Source organism: Salmo trutta, chromosome 12 (assembly GCF_901001165.1).
Source record: "Salmo trutta chromosome 12, fSalTru1.1, whole genome shotgun sequence".
NCBI lineage: Eukaryota > Metazoa > Chordata > Actinopteri > Salmoniformes > Salmonidae > Salmo > Salmo trutta.
In genome coordinates this window covers 46624310-46644667 of record NC_042968.1, presented here as the reverse complement: position 1 = coordinate 46644667, position 20358 = coordinate 46624310, and the positions used below count along the sequence as shown (strand labels likewise).

General features: G+C 46.8%; 1 protein-coding gene across 1 annotated transcript in view; it reads right to left on the bottom strand.

The window, feature by feature from the left end:
- The window catches only part of LOC115202554 (rhophilin-2), a 54478-nt gene that overhangs the window by 11020 nt on the left and 23100 nt on the right, over positions 1 to 20358 (bottom strand). The window contains exons 5-10 of the mRNA XM_029766676.1: positions 14317 to 14392; positions 4910 to 4987; positions 4652 to 4776; positions 3752 to 3918; positions 1132 to 1319; positions 23 to 179 (exon numbers count right to left, since the gene is read on the bottom strand). Of these exons, the coding sequence (XP_029622536.1) occupies positions 23 to 179; positions 1132 to 1319; positions 3752 to 3918; positions 4652 to 4776; positions 4910 to 4987; positions 14317 to 14392 (791 nt within the window). The remainder of the gene's footprint in view (positions 1 to 22; positions 180 to 1131; positions 1320 to 3751; positions 3919 to 4651; positions 4777 to 4909; positions 4988 to 14316; positions 14393 to 20358) is intronic.

The following is a 20358-nucleotide window of genomic DNA, read 5'->3' as shown; positions in this document are numbered from 1 at the left end:
AGCTAACGGCTTCTCGACTTACACTGGTGGTCCAATAGCGCAGTAGCCAGGAAGTAGTGTGCCAGTGAACGATAGTGGTTGGTCTTGACCTGAGCCATGGTGGACCAGAAGAACGGGACGTTGTCCTTGATGGGAGTCTGGATCATAGACTGGTGTACCTGGTCATAGGTGTCTCCTACCTGAGAGGGACACACAGAGATGTACTGTTATAGTACACATACTACCTGAGAGGGGGACAGAGATGTACTGTTATAGTACACATACTACCTGAGAGGGGGACAGAGATGTAGTGTTATATTACACATCCTACCTGAGAGGGGGACAGAGATGTAGTGTTATAGTACACATCCTACCTGAGAGGGGATAGAGTACACATACTACCTGAGAGGGGGACAGAGATGTAGTGTTATATTACACATCCTACCTGAGAGGGGGACAGAGATGTACTGTTATAGTACACATACTACCTGAGAGGGGGACAGAGATGTACTGTTATAGTACACATACTACCTGAGAGGGGGACAGAGATGTAGTGTTATAGTACACATCCTACCTGAGAGGGGACAGATGTACTGTTATAGTACACATCCTACCTGAGAGGGGACAGAGATGTACTGTTATAGCACACATCCTACCTGAGAGGGGACAGATGTACTGGTATAGTACACATCCTACCTGAGAGGGGACAGATGTACTGTTATAGTACACATACTACCTGAGAGGGGGACAGAGATGTACTGCTATAGTACACATCCTACCTGAGAGGGGACAGAGATGTACTGTTATAGTACACATCCTACCTGAGAGGGGACAGATGTACTGTTATAGTACACATCGCAAATGAAACTATTCCCTATATAGTACACTACTTTAGACCAGAGCCCAATGTCCACCCTATTCCCTACATAGTGCACTACTTTGCACTACTTTACTTTCAGCGTTAAAGGTGAAACTCTCTCAGATGAACCCCCATTAGGGCAAAGCAGATGTGTTGAACGTTACCCATTGAACGTCACCGGACAAATCCATCCATCTAACAGTGGTACTACACACCTGATTTAATCAAGATCAATCCGTCTGTACCAGCCTGTAGACGGTGGGAGAAAGGATTCAACATTATTGTACATGTACCTTGGCAGCCTCTTGGGCCATCTTGAGGAGAGAGAAGAACTCGTTGCGGATGCCAGACAGAGCGATCTTCTCAAACAGACACTCCTGAGCTTGGGCCAGCATCAGCTTGATGAGCATACTGAGCATGGAGGGACTCATGTCATAGCTGGGGGTGTGGGTGAACGTCTCCTTCAGGTGATGGAGGACTCCTACAGGGGGGAGACAGAGAGAGTGTGGGGGAGGTGAGTATGAAGGGACTCATGTCATAGCTGGGGGTGAACGTCTCCTTCAGGTGATGGAGGACTCCTACGGGGGGGAGACAGAGAGAGAGAGGGGGAGGTGAGTATGAAGGGACTCGTCATAGCTGGGGGGTGAACGTCTCCTTCAGGTGATGGAGGACTCATTTCTAATCGTTCCTTACGGATAAAATTTATGCTCCAAAACATGCATGACCCAGTTTTCACACAAGAGTTTACATTTATAAAAAATGAACTTAAAAATGAACGGCGACTACTCCCAGCGTCTGCCGCTAGACGGCGACTACTCCCAGCGTCTGCCGCTAGACGGCGACGACTCCCAGCGTCTGCCGCTAGACGGCGACGACTCCCAGCGTCTGCCGCTAGACGGCGACGACTCCCAGCGTCTGCCGCTAGACGGCGACGACTCCCAGCGTCTGCCGCTAGACGGCGACGACTCCCAGCGTCTGCCGCTAGACCGCGACGTCTCGCAGCTTCTGCCGCTAGACCGCGACTACTCCCAGCTTCTACCGCTAGACCGCGACTACTCCCAGCTTCTGCCGCTAGACCGCGACTACTCGCAGCTTCTGCCGCTAGACCGCGACTACTCCCAGCTTCTGCCGCTAGACCGCGACTACTCCCAGCTTCTGCCGCTAGACCGCGACTACTCGCAGCTTCTGCCGCTAGACCGCGACTACTCGCAGCTTCTGCCGCTAGACCGCGACTACTCGCAGCTTCTGCCGCTAGACCGCGACTACTCGCAGCTTCTGCCGCTAGACCGCGACTACTCTCAGCTTCTGCCGCTAGACCGCGACTACTCACAGCTTCTACCGCTAGACCGCGACTACTCACAGCTTCTACCGTTAGACATTAGGCCTTTGGGGCAGTACTGTCCTAGTTTGGCTTGACTGCCTTTGGGGCAGTACTGTACTGTGGGACATGATTCATGGGGAAACTAGAGAAGCCAGAAGAGGACGAGCCACCCCTCATAGCCTGGTTCCTCTCTAGGTTTCTTCCTAGGTTTTGGCCTTTCTAGGGGAGTTTTTCCTAGCCACCGTGCTTCTACACCTGCATTGCTTGCTGTTTGGGGGTTTTAGGCTGGGTTTCTGTACAGCACTTTGAGATATCAGCTGATGTAAGAAGGGCTTTATAAATACATTTGATTGATTGATTGATTGATTGATTGATTGATTGATTGAGAGTTAATGATTCAGCTTTACCAGTAGCCAGTCAATAGTTGTTCTGACATGACATTTGAAACTATGAAAATGAAATTGTCAACTGGTTTTCTCTGACGGGCTGTTTTTCCCCTAAAACGGTAAACAAAGATCGCACAAGGAAAGAACTGGTCACTGCACCAACTGTGGAATAAGTGACCTACAAACTTACAAAATGTATAAAACTAAATCAAATCTTGTAAACCTCTTGTTTATTTATTTTTATTTTTTTATTTTACCGTTATTTTACCAGGTAAGTTGACTGAGAACACATTCTCATTTACAGCAACGACCTGGGGAATAGTTTCAGGGGAGAGGAGGGGGATGAATGAGCCAATTGTAAGCTGGGGATGATTAGACAGCCGTGATGGTATGAGTGCCAGATTGGGAATTTAGCCAGGACACCGGGGTTAACACCCCTACTCTTACGATAAGTGCAATGGGATCTTTAATGACCTCAGAGAGTCAGGACACCCGTTTAACGTCCCATCCGAAAGACGGCACCCTACACAGGGCAGTGTCCCCAATCACTGCCCTGGGGCATTGGGATATTTTTTAGACCAGAGGAAAGAGTGCCTCCTACTGGCCCTCCAATACCACTTCCTCCAATACCACTTCCACCACTTCCAGCAGCATCATACCACTTCCAGTTGGTTGTAATCCAACTCTGAGTGTACTGTATATTCCACCAGTGTTATTGGCAATGACTAGAGTCTAGCTGTGTTAGTGTAGTAATGGCCACTGGTGTTGTCCAAAATGGCACCCTATTCCCTACATAGTGCACTACTTTAGACCAGGGCCCTATTCCCTACATAGTGCACTACTTCTAACCAGGGCCCTATTCCCTATATAGTGCACTACTTCTAACCAGGGCCCTATTCCCTACATAGTGCACTACTTCTAACCAGGGCCCTATTCCCTACATAGTACACTACTTCTAACCAGGGCCCTATTCCCTACATAGTACACTACTTCTAACCAGGGCCCTATTCCCTACATAGTACACTACTTCTAACCAGAGCCCTATTCCCTACATAGTGTACTACTTATAACCAGGGCCCTATTCCCTATATAGTACACTACTTCTAACCAGGGCCCTATTCCTTACATATTCCCTCTATAGTGGGTACTATGGGCACTAAGGTGCCATGTGGGACATAGCCGACTGTGATTCTCGCGTCTCCTCACCTGCAGCTTTCTGGAAGGCTGCGATGGCATCCTGGAGGCCGTTGGCTGTCTGGCGGTTGGAGCGCGTGCCGATCTGGGTGTAGAGAGCGCCGATGTTGAACAGAATACTAGCCTTCTCCAGAGACAGGTTCTGCTGGCACACCGGGACACCTGTGAACGAGTCATACCTGGGAGAGAGACAGACAGACAGGTCACTAGTGGAATCAATAACACCATGTTGACCCCTAGAGAGACAGACATGTTGACCCCTGGGAGAGACAGACAGACAGAGAGGTCACTAGTGGAATCATAAACACCACGTTGACCCCCGGGAGAGACAGACATGTTGACCCCCAGGAGAGACAGACATGTTGACCCCCGGGAGAGACAGACATGTTGACCCCCGGGAGAGACAGACATGTTGACCCCTGGGAGAGACAGATATGTTGACCTCCGTACCGTGAGACGCCTAAGACAGCGCTACAGGGAGACAGGACGGACAGCTGATGGTCCTCGTAGTGGCAGACCACGTGTAACAACACCTGCACAGGATCGGTACATCTGAACATCACACCTGCGGGACAGGTACAGGATGGCAACAACAACTGCCCGAGTTACACCAGGAACGCACAATCCCTCCATCAGTGCTCAGACTGTCTGCAATAGGCTGAGAGAGGCTGAACTGAGGGCTTGTAGGCCTGTTGTAAGGCAGGTCCTCACCAGACATCACCGGCAACATCGTCGCCTATGGGCACAAACCCACCGTCGATGGACCAGACAGGACTGGCAAAAAGTGCTTTTCACTGACAAGTCGACTGGGTTTTGGAGACAGTCAGGGGAAGCTACTATAGATACCTTAGACCCCTGGGCTGGATCAGACCACGATTGACTGGGCATTGGAGACAGTGAGATGGAACGTACCAAGTAAAGAAGATGCCCATCGGGCGGGTAGCGGAGAAGAAGCGGCTCTCCAGTAGAGGCATGTGGCTGAAGTACTTGGCCAGGGTCTCGATGCCGGCGTCATTGCGACTGGGGGTACGACAGGCCTGTGGGTACGGTGGGGAAAGAGGGTCAAAATACAACAAGACAGGGATGGAGATGTGTGGTGGGTGATTCCATAGAGAAACCCAGTTTCCCATCTGACATGGTAGATTGCTATGAGACCTATGGTGAAAGTACCTGTCTCAGGTCCATCAGGTCAGCAATCTCCTCCTCGAAGCTGGAGCCATCTTCACTGTAGTGCTCCAGGATGAAGTCCTGGGAAGAAAAAAAACACCAGAACAGGGAGACCATCATCAACACACTAATAAAGTCTTGTGATGTCCAGCCACCGACTCATCAAAACACCATCCACTGTCCCATAGAGTCACCGACCCGTCAAAACACCATCCACTGTCCCATAGAGTCACCGACCCGTCAAAACACCATCCACTGTCCCATAGAGCCACCGACCCATCAAAACACCATCCACTGTCCCATAGAGCCGCCACCCCATCAAAACACCATCCACTGTCCCATAGAGTCACCGACCCGTCAAAACACCATCCACTGTCCCATAGAGCCGCCGCCCCATCAAAACACCATCCACTGTCCCATAGAGTCACCGACCCGTCAAAACACCATCCACTGTCCCATAGAGCCACCGACCCATCAAAACACCATCCACTCTTCTATAGAGCCACCGACCCATCAAAACACCATCCACTGGCCCATAGAGTCACCGACCCAATAAAACACCATCCACTGTCCCATAGAAGCCTGTTACAGACCCAACCAAACCTGAGCCCTCCCCAGACCCAACCTGAGCCCTCCTCAGACCCAACCTGAGCCCTCCTCAGACCCAACCTGAGCCCTCCCCAGACCCAACCCAGCCTGAGCCCTCCCCAGACCCAACCCAGCCTGAGCCCTCCCCAGACCCAACCCAACCTGAGCCCTCCTCAGACCCAACCTGAGCCCTCCCCAGACCCAACCCAACCTGAGCCCTCCCCAGACCCAACCTGAACCCTCCCCAGACCCAACCTGAGCCCTCCCCAGACCCAACCTGAGCCCTCCCCAGACCCAACCTGAGCCCTCCCCAGCGGAGGTGTCTCTCTAGCCGCGTGACGATCAGTGTTGCGTCTCCTGACTAGCAGCCAGACGTCATGTCACTGACACTTGGTCATGAAAGCTAGTTGATTACAGGCTAGAAGTAGGGCACACTTAACTGGTCAGACAGATACAGGAAGTCCACGTCTCAAATGGCACCCTATTCCCTAGCGCACTACGTTTGACCAAGGCCCACAAGGGAGGACCCACAAGGGAGGACCATAGGGCTCTGGTCAACAGAAGTGGTCTATATGGGGAATAGGGTCCAATTTGGGACGTAGCCTAAGTCTATCATCTAGATACTGCCGAGTCCTTATCTGCACCTCACAGCTGTATAAAAAGGTGACATCATGGTATTCCCCACCACCGGTAGGCTTACTGTGCTGTTGTCATTTCCTGGTTGACAGAGCCGTGACCTAGTTGACAATAATAAAGCTGTTTGCTGAGGTTTAACTTGATTCTATTGAACCTGATGAAATGCTGAACAAAATGGTTTATGTCCCAATGGCACTGTATTCCCCGTGTAGTGCACTACTTTTGACCAGGGGACAACAGTAGTGCATAAAATAGGGAATTGGTTGCAATTTGGGAAGTAACCCTATATCTATATATCCAGTACATACTAGAGAACAAATGGAGAATAGAGATTGCTGTCAAAGGAATTGATATCAATGAATTGTGAAACAGCTGCTGTACCTTAACTGTACGCCCTGCCTGGACGTCGGCCTGGATAAGGGCACCTGCCTGGATAAGGGCACCTGCCTGGATAAGAGAACCTGCCTGGATAAGAGAACCTGCCTGGATAAGGGAACCTGCCTGGATAAGGGAACCTGCCTGGATAAGGGAACCTGCCTGGATAAGGGAACCTGCCTGGATAAGGGAACCTGCCTGGATAAGGGAACCTGCCTGGATAAGGGAACCTGCCTGGATAAGGGAACCTGTTAAATGATCTGAAATGTAAGGGAATACCCCCCTGATTTGGACAAAATAACATGGGAACATATTGGCATAGCAAGAATCATACACACGATTGCAAAAACCACCCAAAGCGGCCCATCTCCGGGCCAATCATATGGCAATTTTCCGATGGCAATTGCCAATTGTAACACCCCAAATTTCCTTTAGATGGCGAGCGCGCTCCACCTTGGATTTTCATACAGCAAATGATACCCAATTCTTACCCAAGTCTCAGATTTTGATAAAATGATTTTTTTTGTTGAAAACTTATCACCTTATAAAAAAGTGGTTTCTGGACCGTTTTTCGAATTTTTTTCGATTGTTATGTCAATTACACATGTATAAGAGCTGTATGGACATACTGTTGACATATTTTATTGACATAATTTTTTGGGTTGTTTTTGCTTGTGCATAAGGCATATTTTTTGTGCATTTGGAATATGATTTCATAGGAAGTCAAAAGTGACATATTTGCTTGTGCATAAGGCATATGATTTGTGCATTTGGAATATGATTTCATAGGAAGTCAAAAGTGACATATTTATATTTTTTGCCAAATGCCATTAGAAATGTGCAAATGAAATGTCCAATTCTTTTTTTGTCAATTATACATGTATGAAAGTATTGAATGTGCCAAATCAGTATGTTTGTCCGTTTGCCATGTACGATCATAGGAAGTCGGTTTCCAAACCCAAAAGTCAGTGAACCATGGTCCAAATGGCATTTATACTGCCCAAATGATATATATCCCTATGTTAAGCCATGAATCAACGCAGATGGTCTACTTGTCATGTATGATGAGGGAGAAGTGGGACTCTGTTGCTTTTAACATTTTTAACAAATTTGACATGCTCAGAATGCATAATTGACTGGCCCGATGATCTCGGGATGGCCGTGCAGTGACTGTGGTTCCTCTCCATCGCTCGTTGTGTTGATTTCATCATGTCAACTTTGGTGATATTTTCTGCTGTTGAATCATATTGCAAATGCGCGTTACATTTGCAATATTGCGCGTTACGTTTGCAATATGATTCAATGGGCATTTAGCATCACGAATTTAGGCATGCTCAAAAATACTGCAGAAATGCATTATTGACTGGCTCGATGAACTCGGGATGGCCGGGCAGTGACTGTGGTTCCTCTCCATTGCTCGTCACCCAGCAGTCAGCGTCCATCAGTCAATTAGATGTCATTTTGACACCAAACTGATACCATCTGACACCAAATCCACTTTTTCCAACTCGTATAGAAGCCAACTATCATATATGTCAGAGAAGGCCCATAATTCACAGTGCTTTCAATTTTAACCATAAAAAAACATAAAACACATAGTTACGCTATAGCTGCGGGTCCAGCTCTGACATTATGTGTAGGCCTATGTGAGGCGACCCCGAATCCCAAGTTTCGGCTGGATAGGTCATTCGGTGCCCGAGCAATGGCCTTAATTGGTGCTGAAAATCCACTTTTTCAGGGCGTTACTACGGGGTCCCTGAATGAGCTATCGGACAGAGACATTGGGGTCCGTCTCTATGGGCCAAGCCGGTTTCAATGCACCTAGTCTTGCGACTCTGGGACATTTCTACATGTCGCCATGTCCATGATATTCAAAATGAATTGAACATATTGCAAATGCACGAGGCGGTTTCTCGGTCTGAGAACCTTCTAGAGCCCCATAAATGACTGTGCACTATCGACTTGAGCTCTAGAACAGGTTTCTAAAATTTCGGAGCTCTAGGTCTGACGGTTCTTGAATCGTTTGAACGAAAGTAACTATTGAAGGCGGTATAAGCCTCTAAGCCCCACACTATGTACCTATGGCCAAATTGTGTGTGTGTTTTTGTTTTTTTGCAAAAAGAATAGACACACGTTGTCTTTGGGGTAGGCATATACAGAATCCTGAATATGAAGTCTCTACCTTAAGAATTGACTGAATGACACATGGTTGAGTTGCGTGATTTACACTATTTGCAGGTGGCAATATGACAATAGCTCTAGGCTATTTTTAACAACTTCCGGTTGTCACAGGAAGCTCTTGCTTCACACACGTTTTCTTTGGGGTAGACATAAACAGAATCCTGAATAAGAAGTCTCTACCTTAAGAATTGACTGAGTAACAGATGGTTGAGTTGCGTGATTTTCACTATATGCAGGTTGACCATATGACAATAGCTCTAGGCTGTTTTAACCACTTCCCGTTGTCACAGGAAGTTCTTACTCAACACACGTTGTCTTTGGGGTAGACATAAACAGAATCCTGAATAAGAAGTCTCTACCTTCAGAATTGACTGAGTAACAGATGGTTGAGTTGCGTGATTTTCACTATGCGCATGTAATATGACAATAGCTCTTGGGTGTTTTTAACCACTTCCGGTTGTCACAGGAAGCTCTTGCTTCACACACGTTGTCTTTGGGGTAGACATAAACAGAATCCTGAATAAGAAGTCTCTACCTTAAGAATTGACTGAATGACAGATGGTTGAGTTGCGTGATTTTCACTTTGTGCAGGTTATATGACAATAGCTCTTGGGTGGTTTTAACCACTTCCGGTTGTCACAGGAACCTTAGAATCGACACAGGTAGACCTCACAGTAGCCTGATGGATTGTTGTAGAAGACAGGTTCATAAGGCATTCATAACCCACATAGGCGTCAGGTTGAATTTTGGAGAATAGTCTATGTGTTCCTATGGGGAGAGAAGTCATTGCACACAGTTTGATCTAAACACCTTCTTTTCACTGTGAAGTGTTAATGCCACAGGGTCAAGGTTGGTTTGCACAGATCGGGAGGACCTCAGGAACGCTCCTGGTTCCTCTCCATCGCTCGTTGTGTTGATTTCATCATGTCAACTTTGGTGATATTTTTTGCTGTTGAATCATATTGCAAATACGCGGATGCGCATTTGCAATATGATTCAATGGGCATTTAGCATCACAACTTTGGCATGCTCAAAAATACTGCAGAAATGCATAATTGACTGTCCTGATGAACTGGGGATGGCCGTGCAGTGACTGTGGTTCCTCTCCATGGCTTGATGGTGAGTTTTTTAGTGATTTTTTGAAAAATGTCCAAAATGACTAGGGGCGCCCCATACTGGATGGGCACTGATGGAAGGTGCTCCCTACCCAACCGTGGACCCCTTGCACCACCCTAAAGGCATTTAAAACCCTTCTAAAAAATGACTCCTGGTAACCCATTTCGGGTCACCATGTCCACGGATGCGCATTTGCAATATGATTCAATGGGCCTCAACATCACGAATTTGGCATGCTCAAAAACACTAAAGAAATGCAAAATTGACTGTCCCGATGAACTGGGGATGGCCGGGCAGTGACTGTGGTTCCTCTCCATGGCTTGATGGTGACATGAGAGAAGTGGGATTGTCGTTTTTTAGCGATTTTTTGAAAAATGTCCAAAATGACTAGGGGCGCCCCATACTGGATGGGCACTGATGGAAGGTGCTCCCTACCCAACCGTGGACCCCTTGCACCACCCTAAAGGCATTTAAAACCCTTCTAAAAAATTACTCCTGGTAACCCATTTCGGGTCACCATGTGCACTGATGCGCATTTGCAATATGTTTCAATGGATCTCAACATCACGAATTTGGCATGCTCAAAAATACTGCAGAAATGCATAATTGACTGGCCCGATGAACTCGGGATGGCTGGGCAGTGACTGTGGTTCCTCTCTGTCGCTCATTGTGTTGATTTCATCATGTCAACTTTGGTGATATTTTCTGCTGTTGAATCATATTGCAAACGCACGTTACGTTTGCAATATAGCGCGTTACGTTTGCATTATGATTTAATGGGCATTTAGCATCACAAATTTAGGCATGCTCAAAAATACTGCAGAAATGCATAATTGACTGGCCCGATGAACTCGGGATGGCCGGGCAGTTACTGTGGTTCCTCTCCATTGCTCGTCACCCAGCAGTCAGCGTCCATCAGTCAATTAGATGTCATTCTGACACCAAACTGATAGCATCTGACACAAAATCCACTTTTTCCAACTCGTATAGAAGCCAACTATCACATATGTCAGAGAAGGCCCATAATTCACAGTGCTTTCAATTTTAACCTCTTACATCTAGGGGGCAGTAATTTCACGGCTGGATAAAAAACGTACCCGATTTAATCTGATTATTAGTCCTGCCCAGAAACTGGAATATGCATATAATTATTAGCTTTGGAGAGAAAACACTCCAAAGTTTCTGAAACTGTTTGAATGGTGTCTGTGAGTATAACAGAACTCCTATGGCAGGCAAAAACCTGAGATGCTTCTGTTCAGGAAGTACCCTGTCTGAACATTTCTTGCCCTTCTTGATTATCTCTATCGTTTACAAAGGATCTCTGCTCTTACGTGACACTTCTCACGTCAACAATGGAGTCTCACAGCCCGGGAAAAACAGGAATGATGTAATTCAAAGCCCTGGCTGAAGCACACGAGAGCAAAAGCTGAGTGGTCAGTCAATGGACTAAGCCTTAGGCGCGTGACACGCCCCGCCCCCGGCTTTCGGTTTTTTCCTCAGTTTACAGACAGGCAGATTCCCGGTCGGAATATTATCGCTTCTCTACGAGATAAATTGCATAAATATTGGTTTTAAACAGCGGTTGACATGCTTCGAAGTACGGTAATGGAATATTTAGAAATTTTTTGTCATATTTTGCGTCATGCTCGTGGCCGAGATTTTGCGTTGGGATAGTGTCTAGAACGCACGAACAAAACGTCGCTGTTTGGATATAACGATGGATTATTTGGGACCAAACCTACATTTGTTATTGAAGTAGAAGTCCTGGCAGTGTATTCTGATGAAGAACAAGCAAGGTAAGAACATTTTTCTTATAGGAAATGTGATTTTGGTGAAGGCTAAACTTGCAGGGTGTCTAAATAGCTAGCCCTGTAACGCCGGGCTATGTACTTACATTATTGCAAAATGTGCTTCATCCGAAAAGCTATTTTAAAATCGGACATATCGAGTGCATAGAGGAGTTCTGTATCTATAATTCTTAAAATAATTGTTATGCTTTTTGTGAACGTTTATCGTGAGTAATTTAGTAAAATCACCGGAAGTGTTCGGTGGGAATGCTAGTTCTGAACGTCACATGCTAATGTAAAAAGCTGGTTTTTGATATAAATATGAACTTGATTGAACAGACATGCATGTATTGTATAACACAATGTCCTAGGTGTGTCATCTGATGAAGATCATCAAAGGTTAGTGCTGCATTTAGATATGGTTTGGGTTTATGTGACATGATATGCTAGCTTGAAAAATGGCTGTGTGATTATTCCTGGCTGGGTACTCTGCTGACATAATCTAATGTTTTGCTTTCGCTGTAAAGCCTTTTTGAAATCGGACAGTTTGGTTAGATAAAGGAGAGTCTTGTCTTTAAATAGCTGTAAAATAGTCATATGTTTGAAAAGTGTAAGTTTTCGGATTTAGAGGAGTTTGAATTTCGCGCCCCGCCCATCATTGGATATTGGAGCAGACGTTCCGCTAGCGGAACGTGTAGATGTAAGAGGTTAACCATAAAAAAACATAAAACACATAGTTACGTTATAGCTGCGGGTCCAGCTCTGACATTATGTGTAGGCCTATGTGAGGCGACCCCGAATCCCAAGTTTCGGCTCGATAGGTCATTCGGTGCTCGAGCAATGGCCTTAATTGGTGCTGAAAATCCACTTTTTCAGGGCGTTACTACGGGGTCCCTGAATGAGCTATTGGACAGAGACATTGGGGTCCGTCTCTATGGGCCGAGGCGGTTTCAATGCACCTAGTCTTGCGACTCTGGGACATTTCTACATGTCGCCATGTCCGTGATATTCAAAATGAATTGAACATATTGCAAATGCACGAGGCGGTTTCTCGGTCTGAGAACCTTCTAGAGCCCCATAAATCACCGTGCACTATCGACTTGAGCTCTAGAACAGGTTTCTAAAATTTCAGAGCTCTAGGTCTGACGGTTCTTGAATCGTTTGAACGAAAGTAACTATTGAAGAACAGAATCCTGAATATGAAGTCTCTACCTTAAGAATTGACTGAATGACAGATGGTTGAGTTGCGTGATTTTCACTATCTGCAGGTTGCTTATATGACAATAGCTCTTGGGTGATTTTAACATTTTCCGGTTGCTCCAGGAACCTTAGAATCGACACAGGTAGACCTCACAGTAGCCTGATGGATTGTTATAGAAGACAGGTTCATAAGGCATTCATAACCCACATAGACTTCAGGTTGAATTTAGGAGAATTGTCAATGTATTCCTATGGGGAGAGAAGTCATTGCACACAGTTTGATCTAAACACCTTTTTGTGAAGGGTTAATGCCACAGGGTCAAGGTTAGGCTTGCACAGATCGGTTCTCTCACTGTCACCCATAAGCACTTGACATATTGGTGCAGGCCTCATTTTGGGCCTAGTTTTCTCACGGTCGCTGCGCTCATACCGAGCAAGCTACGGTCAAGTGGGGCGTCTCATTGAACTCGTCTCAGCCTAGAGATAATGGTAATGCCATTGCAGGCTCTTTGTGTCTTTAAGCACCGCACTGTGTCACTCCGTCCTTGCTGTGTGTGTGTTTGAGAGAGCTTTTCTTTGACATCTGATGGGATAAATGACTTATTTACAGTTCATGAGGGTTGCCTAGTCACACATATGAAGTTGTGGAAAGATCTGACCTTTTTAACCCTTCAAAACAACCCCTATGACACCATTTTAAGGCATTTCTGGTTGACACAGGAATCTGAACGTTAGGCTCTTATAGAATATTGAGTTTTAGGTGTTTCTGTTAAGAACTGACTTATTTACAGAGGGTTGAACAAGTGTGTGTTGTTTCAGAAAATCACAGAAAATCACAGAAATCTCGCAGAGCTCCGAAACCTGCCTTAACGGACTCATCTGAACACGCTGCAACTGGATATGTAACTTGTTGGGAAAAAAAACCTCTTGTTGTTGAATATCACCAATGTGTCATTGTACAATTTCTCTGAAATGAACATTGGTAAATGCATGGTTCCTTTTCTCCTGACACCGTAGGCTCATGTAGTTTGATGTGAAGCGGTCAAATCAGCACTCTATTTTCCTGTTTGACTTTCAATCCCAGAAAAATAGCCTTAACTCGAAAAGCGTCGAGGCCTCGACTCCATCCTGTACGGGGCCAACTGCCCATTATGCCAAACCCACGCAGACCGAGTTTCGTCTTCGAATTATCTTCCGTTTAGGAGAAAAAGCCGTGTCGCGATTGGTGATATATGTTACATTTGCAATATGATTCCATACGCCCTCTCGTGGAATAATCCGGGACTGCAAGGAAATGACCAAAATTTGAAAATGTAATTAAACGGAAACGGAAGGTCCGAGAGACTCCGTTCGATGACTTCCTGGAAGATCCGGCCCCTGTGAGCAGCCCGACGCCGTCCGCGGATTTATCGGACGTCTAGTAAGGGAGCGTACATTTACAATATGGACTTTCTCACTAACCATACGGATGGCGCACGTGACGTCCCTTCATGTATGTACAGGTAGTGAAATGGAGGTCTGTACTACCTTGAATGACACAGAGAAGTCCATTTCTTTAGTCTCCTTCAGTCCCAGCGGGATGAGAGGGATGCTGGAGGTCTCTCTGGAAACAGGAAAGGAGATATCGTTAACATGTGATACTTAACTGTTATACAGTGATGTTAGTGGTAAATAGCGAGGCTCAGAGTTTTATGGTCCCCGTGGTGGCTCAGTTGGTAGAGCATGGTGTTTGCAACGCCAGGGTTGTGGGTTCGATTCCCACAGGGGACCAGTACGGAGAAGAAAAAAAAATGTATGAAATGTATGCATTCACTACTGTAAGTCGCTCTGGATAAGAGCGTCTGCTAAATGACTAAAATGTACACACATTAACAGCCATATTGTTGAAGTGACATAACAGACAAGTTGGTAGTGTGATGTTAGTGGTGAGGCTCAGAGTTGATATCACAAATTAAAAGGGGTGAATCCGAACTTCCATTTAAGTCACATTTTCACTTAGTAATCCCATTGACATCAATACATAACTAAATTAAATATAAAAAAATTGGGAGAAAGTTTACATTTGCTCTTCAGATTGCAGGCCAGAGGGAACACCCTTTGACAACAGTCTCTCTTTACATACAGACACACCAACACTGCCCCACAATACACTGCAACCCAGAACAAAACACCCAGGGGTATCTGGGTCCACCTTACTCACACCAACACTGCCCCACAATACATTACAACCCAGAGCAAATACCCAGGGGTATCTGGGTCCACCTTACTCACACCACCAGGGCCCCCCACCTTACAGGCTGACTACACCGCTCGCGTTGCAAAATAAATGTAGAAATCTATATTATGTTTATATCTCAGGACAAATTAGCTAGCAACAGCAAGCTAGCTAAATAGGACAAATTAGCTAGCAACAGCAAGCTAGCTAAATAGGACAAATTAGCTAGCAAGTGCAAGCTAACTAGCTAAATTTCCATAAATGTTTAACGCTTTTCAACCTCTCCCCAAATTAACGTCATTGGTTCAGAGTTTGTTTTGATATTTTAACCTGCGTGTTGTGATTGCGTTTTGGTGTGGGGGGGACAAAATACATTTATGCATGATGGCCCACGCGCGGAGCCAGTTTGAGTTCCATGAGGTGTATTTTCTAATCTTTAAAAAAAAAATCTGATTCTACTGCTTGCATCAGTTACTTGATGTGTAATTGAGTTCTATGTAGTCATGGCTCTATGTAGTACTGTGTGCCACCTGTAGTCTGTTCTGGACTTGGGGACTGTGAAGAAACCTCTGGTTGCATATCTTGTGGGGTATGCATGGGGTGTCTGAGCTGTGTGATAGGTTAGTACACTCAGCTTGTCAACACCTCTTACAAAATTAAGTAATGTTGAAGTCAAATCGCTGTTCTACTTTCAGCCATTAAAGAGTTGAAGTCTGTTAAACTGTTGGCGTTTGATTAGCTCAGACCAGAGGGGTCATAATCAGCCCTCATTAACTAACCAGGACAACATAGCCGAGTACTGTCTGGCTCCAGCCCTCATTAACTAACCAGGACAACATAGCCGAGTACTGTCTGGCTCCAGCCCTCATCAACTAACCAGGACAACATAGCCGAGTACTGTCTGGCTCCAGCCCTCATCAACTAACCAGGACAACATAGCCGAGTACTGTCTGGCTCCAGACCTCATCAACTAACCAGGACAACATAGCCGAGTACTGTCTGGCTCTAGCCCTCATCAACTAACCAGGACAACATAGCCGAGTACTGTCTGGCTCCGGCCCTCATCAACTAACCAGGACAACATAGCCGAGTACTGTCTGGCTCCAGCCCTCATCAACTAACCAGGACAACATAGCCGAGTACTGTCTGGCTCCGGCCCTCATCAACTAACCAGGACAACATAGCCGAGTACTGTCTGGCTCCGGCCCTCATCAACTAACCAGGACAACATAGCCGAGTACTGTCTGGCTCCGGCCCTCATTAACTAACCAGGACAACATAGCCGAGTACTGTCTGGCTCCGGCCCTCATTAACTAACCAGGACAACATAGCCGAGTACTGTCTGGCTCCGGCCCTCATCAACTAACCAGGACAACATAGCCGAGTACTGTCTGGCTCCGGCCCTCATCAACTAACCAGGACAACATAGCCGAGTACTGTCTGGCACCGGCCCTCATCAACTAACCAGGACAACATAGCCGAGTACTGTCTGGCTCCAGCCCTCATCAACTAACCAGGACAACATAGCCGAGGACTGTCTGGCTCCAGCCCTCATTAACTAACCAGGACAACATAGCCGAGTACTGTCTGGCTCCGGCCCTCATTAACTAACCAGGACAACATAGCCGAGTACTGTCTGGCTCCGGCCCTCATTAACTAACCAGGACAACATAGCCGAGTACTGTCTTGCTCCAGCCCTCACCAGGACAACATAGCTTGGTACTGTCTGGCATCATGGACCTGTAGTGTTAACCAGTAAACACCAGTATATCCTCACATCGTGGACCTGTAGTGTTAACCAATAAACACCAGTATATCCTCACATCGTGGACCTGTAGTGTTAACCAGTAAACACCAATATATCCTCACATCGTGGACCTGTAGTGTTAACCAGTAAACACCAGTATATCCTCACATCGTGGACCTGTAGTGTTAACCAGTAAACACCAATATATCCTCACATCGTGGACCTGTAGTGTTAACCAGTAAACACCAGTATATCCTCACATCGTTAACCTGTAGTGTTAACCAGTAAACACCAATACATCCTCACATCGTGGACCTGTAGTGTTAACCAATAAACACCAGTATATCCTCACATCGTGGACCTGTAGTGTTAACCAGTAGTCTCATTAAGCAGATTTCCACTACAAGAGAACCGCAGTCTGTCACAAATAAACAGCTACCTTCCTTCCTTCCTTCCTTTGTCACTTTCCCTACATGCTGAAACCAGTTTGATCTGGTCTGAGTGAAAGCACTTGAGGACGAGGGGCAGAAGATGCTGTAAGAACGAGGGAAGTGGGGAAAGGTGATCCTTCTGTTCCGTGTGGGTCTCTCTACCCAACGTCAGGCCGAGGTAGTATAACAGACAGGTAGAATGAAGCTAAGCTGTCTATTGTAGTGTGTTAGAGTACAGGTGAGTTACAGGTGACTAAGGACTGGCGTTGTGCTGTGCTGGGCGAACACACTGTTCTAACACAACACCTGGAGGTCTACGGTGTTCCCACAGTGCCTCTGTGGTGTCGGGCTATAGCAGGGTTCCTTGTAGCATTGTCTCTGGGTGGGTAGACAGAGAGAGACACACAGAGAGAGAGACACACAGAGAGAGACAGAGAGACACACACACAGAGAGAGAGAGAGAGACAGAGAGACAGAGACACACAGAGACAGAGAGACACAGAGAGAGACACAGAGAGAGAGAGACAGAGAGAGAGAGACAGAGAGAGAGAGACAGAGAGAGAGAGACAGAGAGAGAGAGACAGAGAGAGAGAGACAGAGAGAGAGCGACAGAGAGAGAGAGACAGAGAGAGAGCGACAGAGAGAGAGAGACAGAGACACACACAGAGAGAGACAGAGACACACACAGAGAGAGAGAGAGAAACACAGCAGGTGACTTGGTCTCTGTGGAGCTGAAACAGATGCTGATGGGAGACAGCAACAAAGACTGTTCCCATGGCTGGGGTATGTCTGCTTGATATAGAGGAGGGAGAGGAGAGGGTTTGACCTGATATAGAGGAGGGAGAGGAGAGGGTTTGACCTGATATAGAGGTGGGAGAGGAGAGGGTTTGACCTGATATAGAGGAGAGAGAGGAGAGGCTTTGACCTGATATAGAGGAGGGAGAGGAGAGGGTTTGACCTGATATAGAGGAGGGAGAGGAGAGGGTTTGACCTGATATAGAGGAGGGAGAGGCTTTGACCTGATATAGAGGAGGGAGAGGCTTTGACCTGATATAGAGGAGGGGAGAGGAGAGGGTTTGACCTGATATAGAGGAGGGGAGATGAGAGGCTTTGACCTGATATAGAGGAGGGGAGATGAGAGGCTTTGACCTGATATAGAGGAGGGAGATGAGAGGCTTTGACCTGATATAGAGGAGGGAGAGGAGAGGCTTTGACCTGATATAGAGGAGGGAGAGGAGAGGGTTTGACCTGATATAGAGGAGGGAGAGGCTTTGACCTGATATAGAGGAGGGAGAGGAGAGGGTTTGACCTGATATAGAGGAGGGAGAGGCTTTGACCTGATATAGAGGAGGGGAGAGGAGAGGGTTTGACCTGATATAGAGGAGGGAGAGGCTTTGACCTGATATAGAGGAGGGGAGAGGAGAGGGTTTGACCTGATATAGAGGAGGGGAGAGGAGAGGGTTTGACCTGATATAGAGGAGGGGAGAGGAGAGGGTTTGACCTGATATAGAGGAGGTGAGAGGAGAGGGTTTGACCTGATATAGAGGAGGGAGAGGAGAGGGTTTGACCTGATATAGAGGAGGGAGATGTGAGGCTTTGACCTGATATAGAGGAGGGAGAGGCTTTGACCTGATATAGAGGAGGGGAGAGGAGAGGGTTTGACCTGATATAGAGGAGGGGAGATGAGAGGCTTTGACCTGATATAGAGGAGGGAGATGAGAGGCTTTGACCTGATATAGAGGAGGGAGAGGAGAGGGTTTGACCTGATATAGAGGAGGGAGAGGAGAGGGTTTGACCTGATATAGAGGAGGGAGAGGAGAGGGTTTGACCTGATATAGAGGAGGGAGAGGAGAGGGTTTGACCTGATATAGAGGAGGGAGAGGAGAGGGTTTGACCTGATATAGAGGAGGGAGAGGCTTTGACCTGATATAGAGGAGGGGAGAGGAGAGGGTTTGACCTGATATAGAGGAGGGGAGAGGAGAGGGTTTGACCTGATATAGAGGAGGGGAGAGGAGATGGTTTGACCTGATATAGAGGAGGGGAGAGGAGATGGTTTGACCTGATATAGAGGAGGGAGAGAGGTGGGGTACTGCTAGTGCAATGAAAAAGGCCGTGAGCGTTTTTACTTTTCAGTCCAGGGAATTCAACCCAGATATCCCAGAGCACATCTTGGAGTGTTCCATCCCTCAGTAAAAAAAACACCCAAACACAGACCCCAAAGCATTGTGGGTTGTTTTCAGACGTGTTCAACACTAACAGAGTTAACTTGGAGCCTCTCCAGGAGACGTGGGTTAGGTGGTCACTGTAGTCTGGGGCTCGCCACTACATTCTATATAGTGCCCTACTTTTTCACCAGGAAACACATGGCTCTGGTTTAAAGTAGTGCACTATGTAGGGAATAGGGTGCCATAGGGCTCTGGTCTAAAGTAGTGCACTATATATAGGGAATAGAGTGCCATAGAGCTCTGGTCTAAAGTAGTGCACTATATAGGGAATAGGGTTCCATAGGGCTCTGGTCTAAAGTAGTGCACTATATATAGGGAATAGGGTCCCATAGGGCTCTGGTCTAAAGTAATGCACTATATAGGGAGCTGTTTGGGATGCATCCTAGACGTGCTTCATCCTCAGCCAGGCACTGTCTGTGTGTTTTATACAGGTCGTTAGATATCCCTGTTCCGTCTCACACAAACAGCCTTAGAAAAGGAACTGGACCGCAAAAACACACCGACCAAGAGGCAAGTAGGCCAACGCCATATTACAAAGGCTTTTAGGCCTTCTGGGAATCTGTACAAGATAATACTCAGAGAGGACAATGCAGTGGATGGTACAACAGACATATCCCTGGTGAATTGGTACTGTCTGGCACCCTACTCCCTCTGGGTCTGGCACCCTACTCCCTCTGAGTCTAATCAAAAGTAGTGCACAGAGAAATAGGGTGCCATTTGGGCCGGTCAGACCTTCTTACCAGAATTGGAAGAAAGAGAACGTGCTTGGGCCGGTCTCCAGGGACTCTGATTGGGCCTCAGATTGGTCAGATGTTAGCGAGTGCCCTATCAGAACTTTCTGTTTGTTTCTGGTTGTCATGGAGAACATGGCATCTTACTGAGGAGTGTGTGTCTGCATACAGATGGAGGTGTAGTGTGTTTTCCACTGGTGGAAAAATGACCCAACTGTCA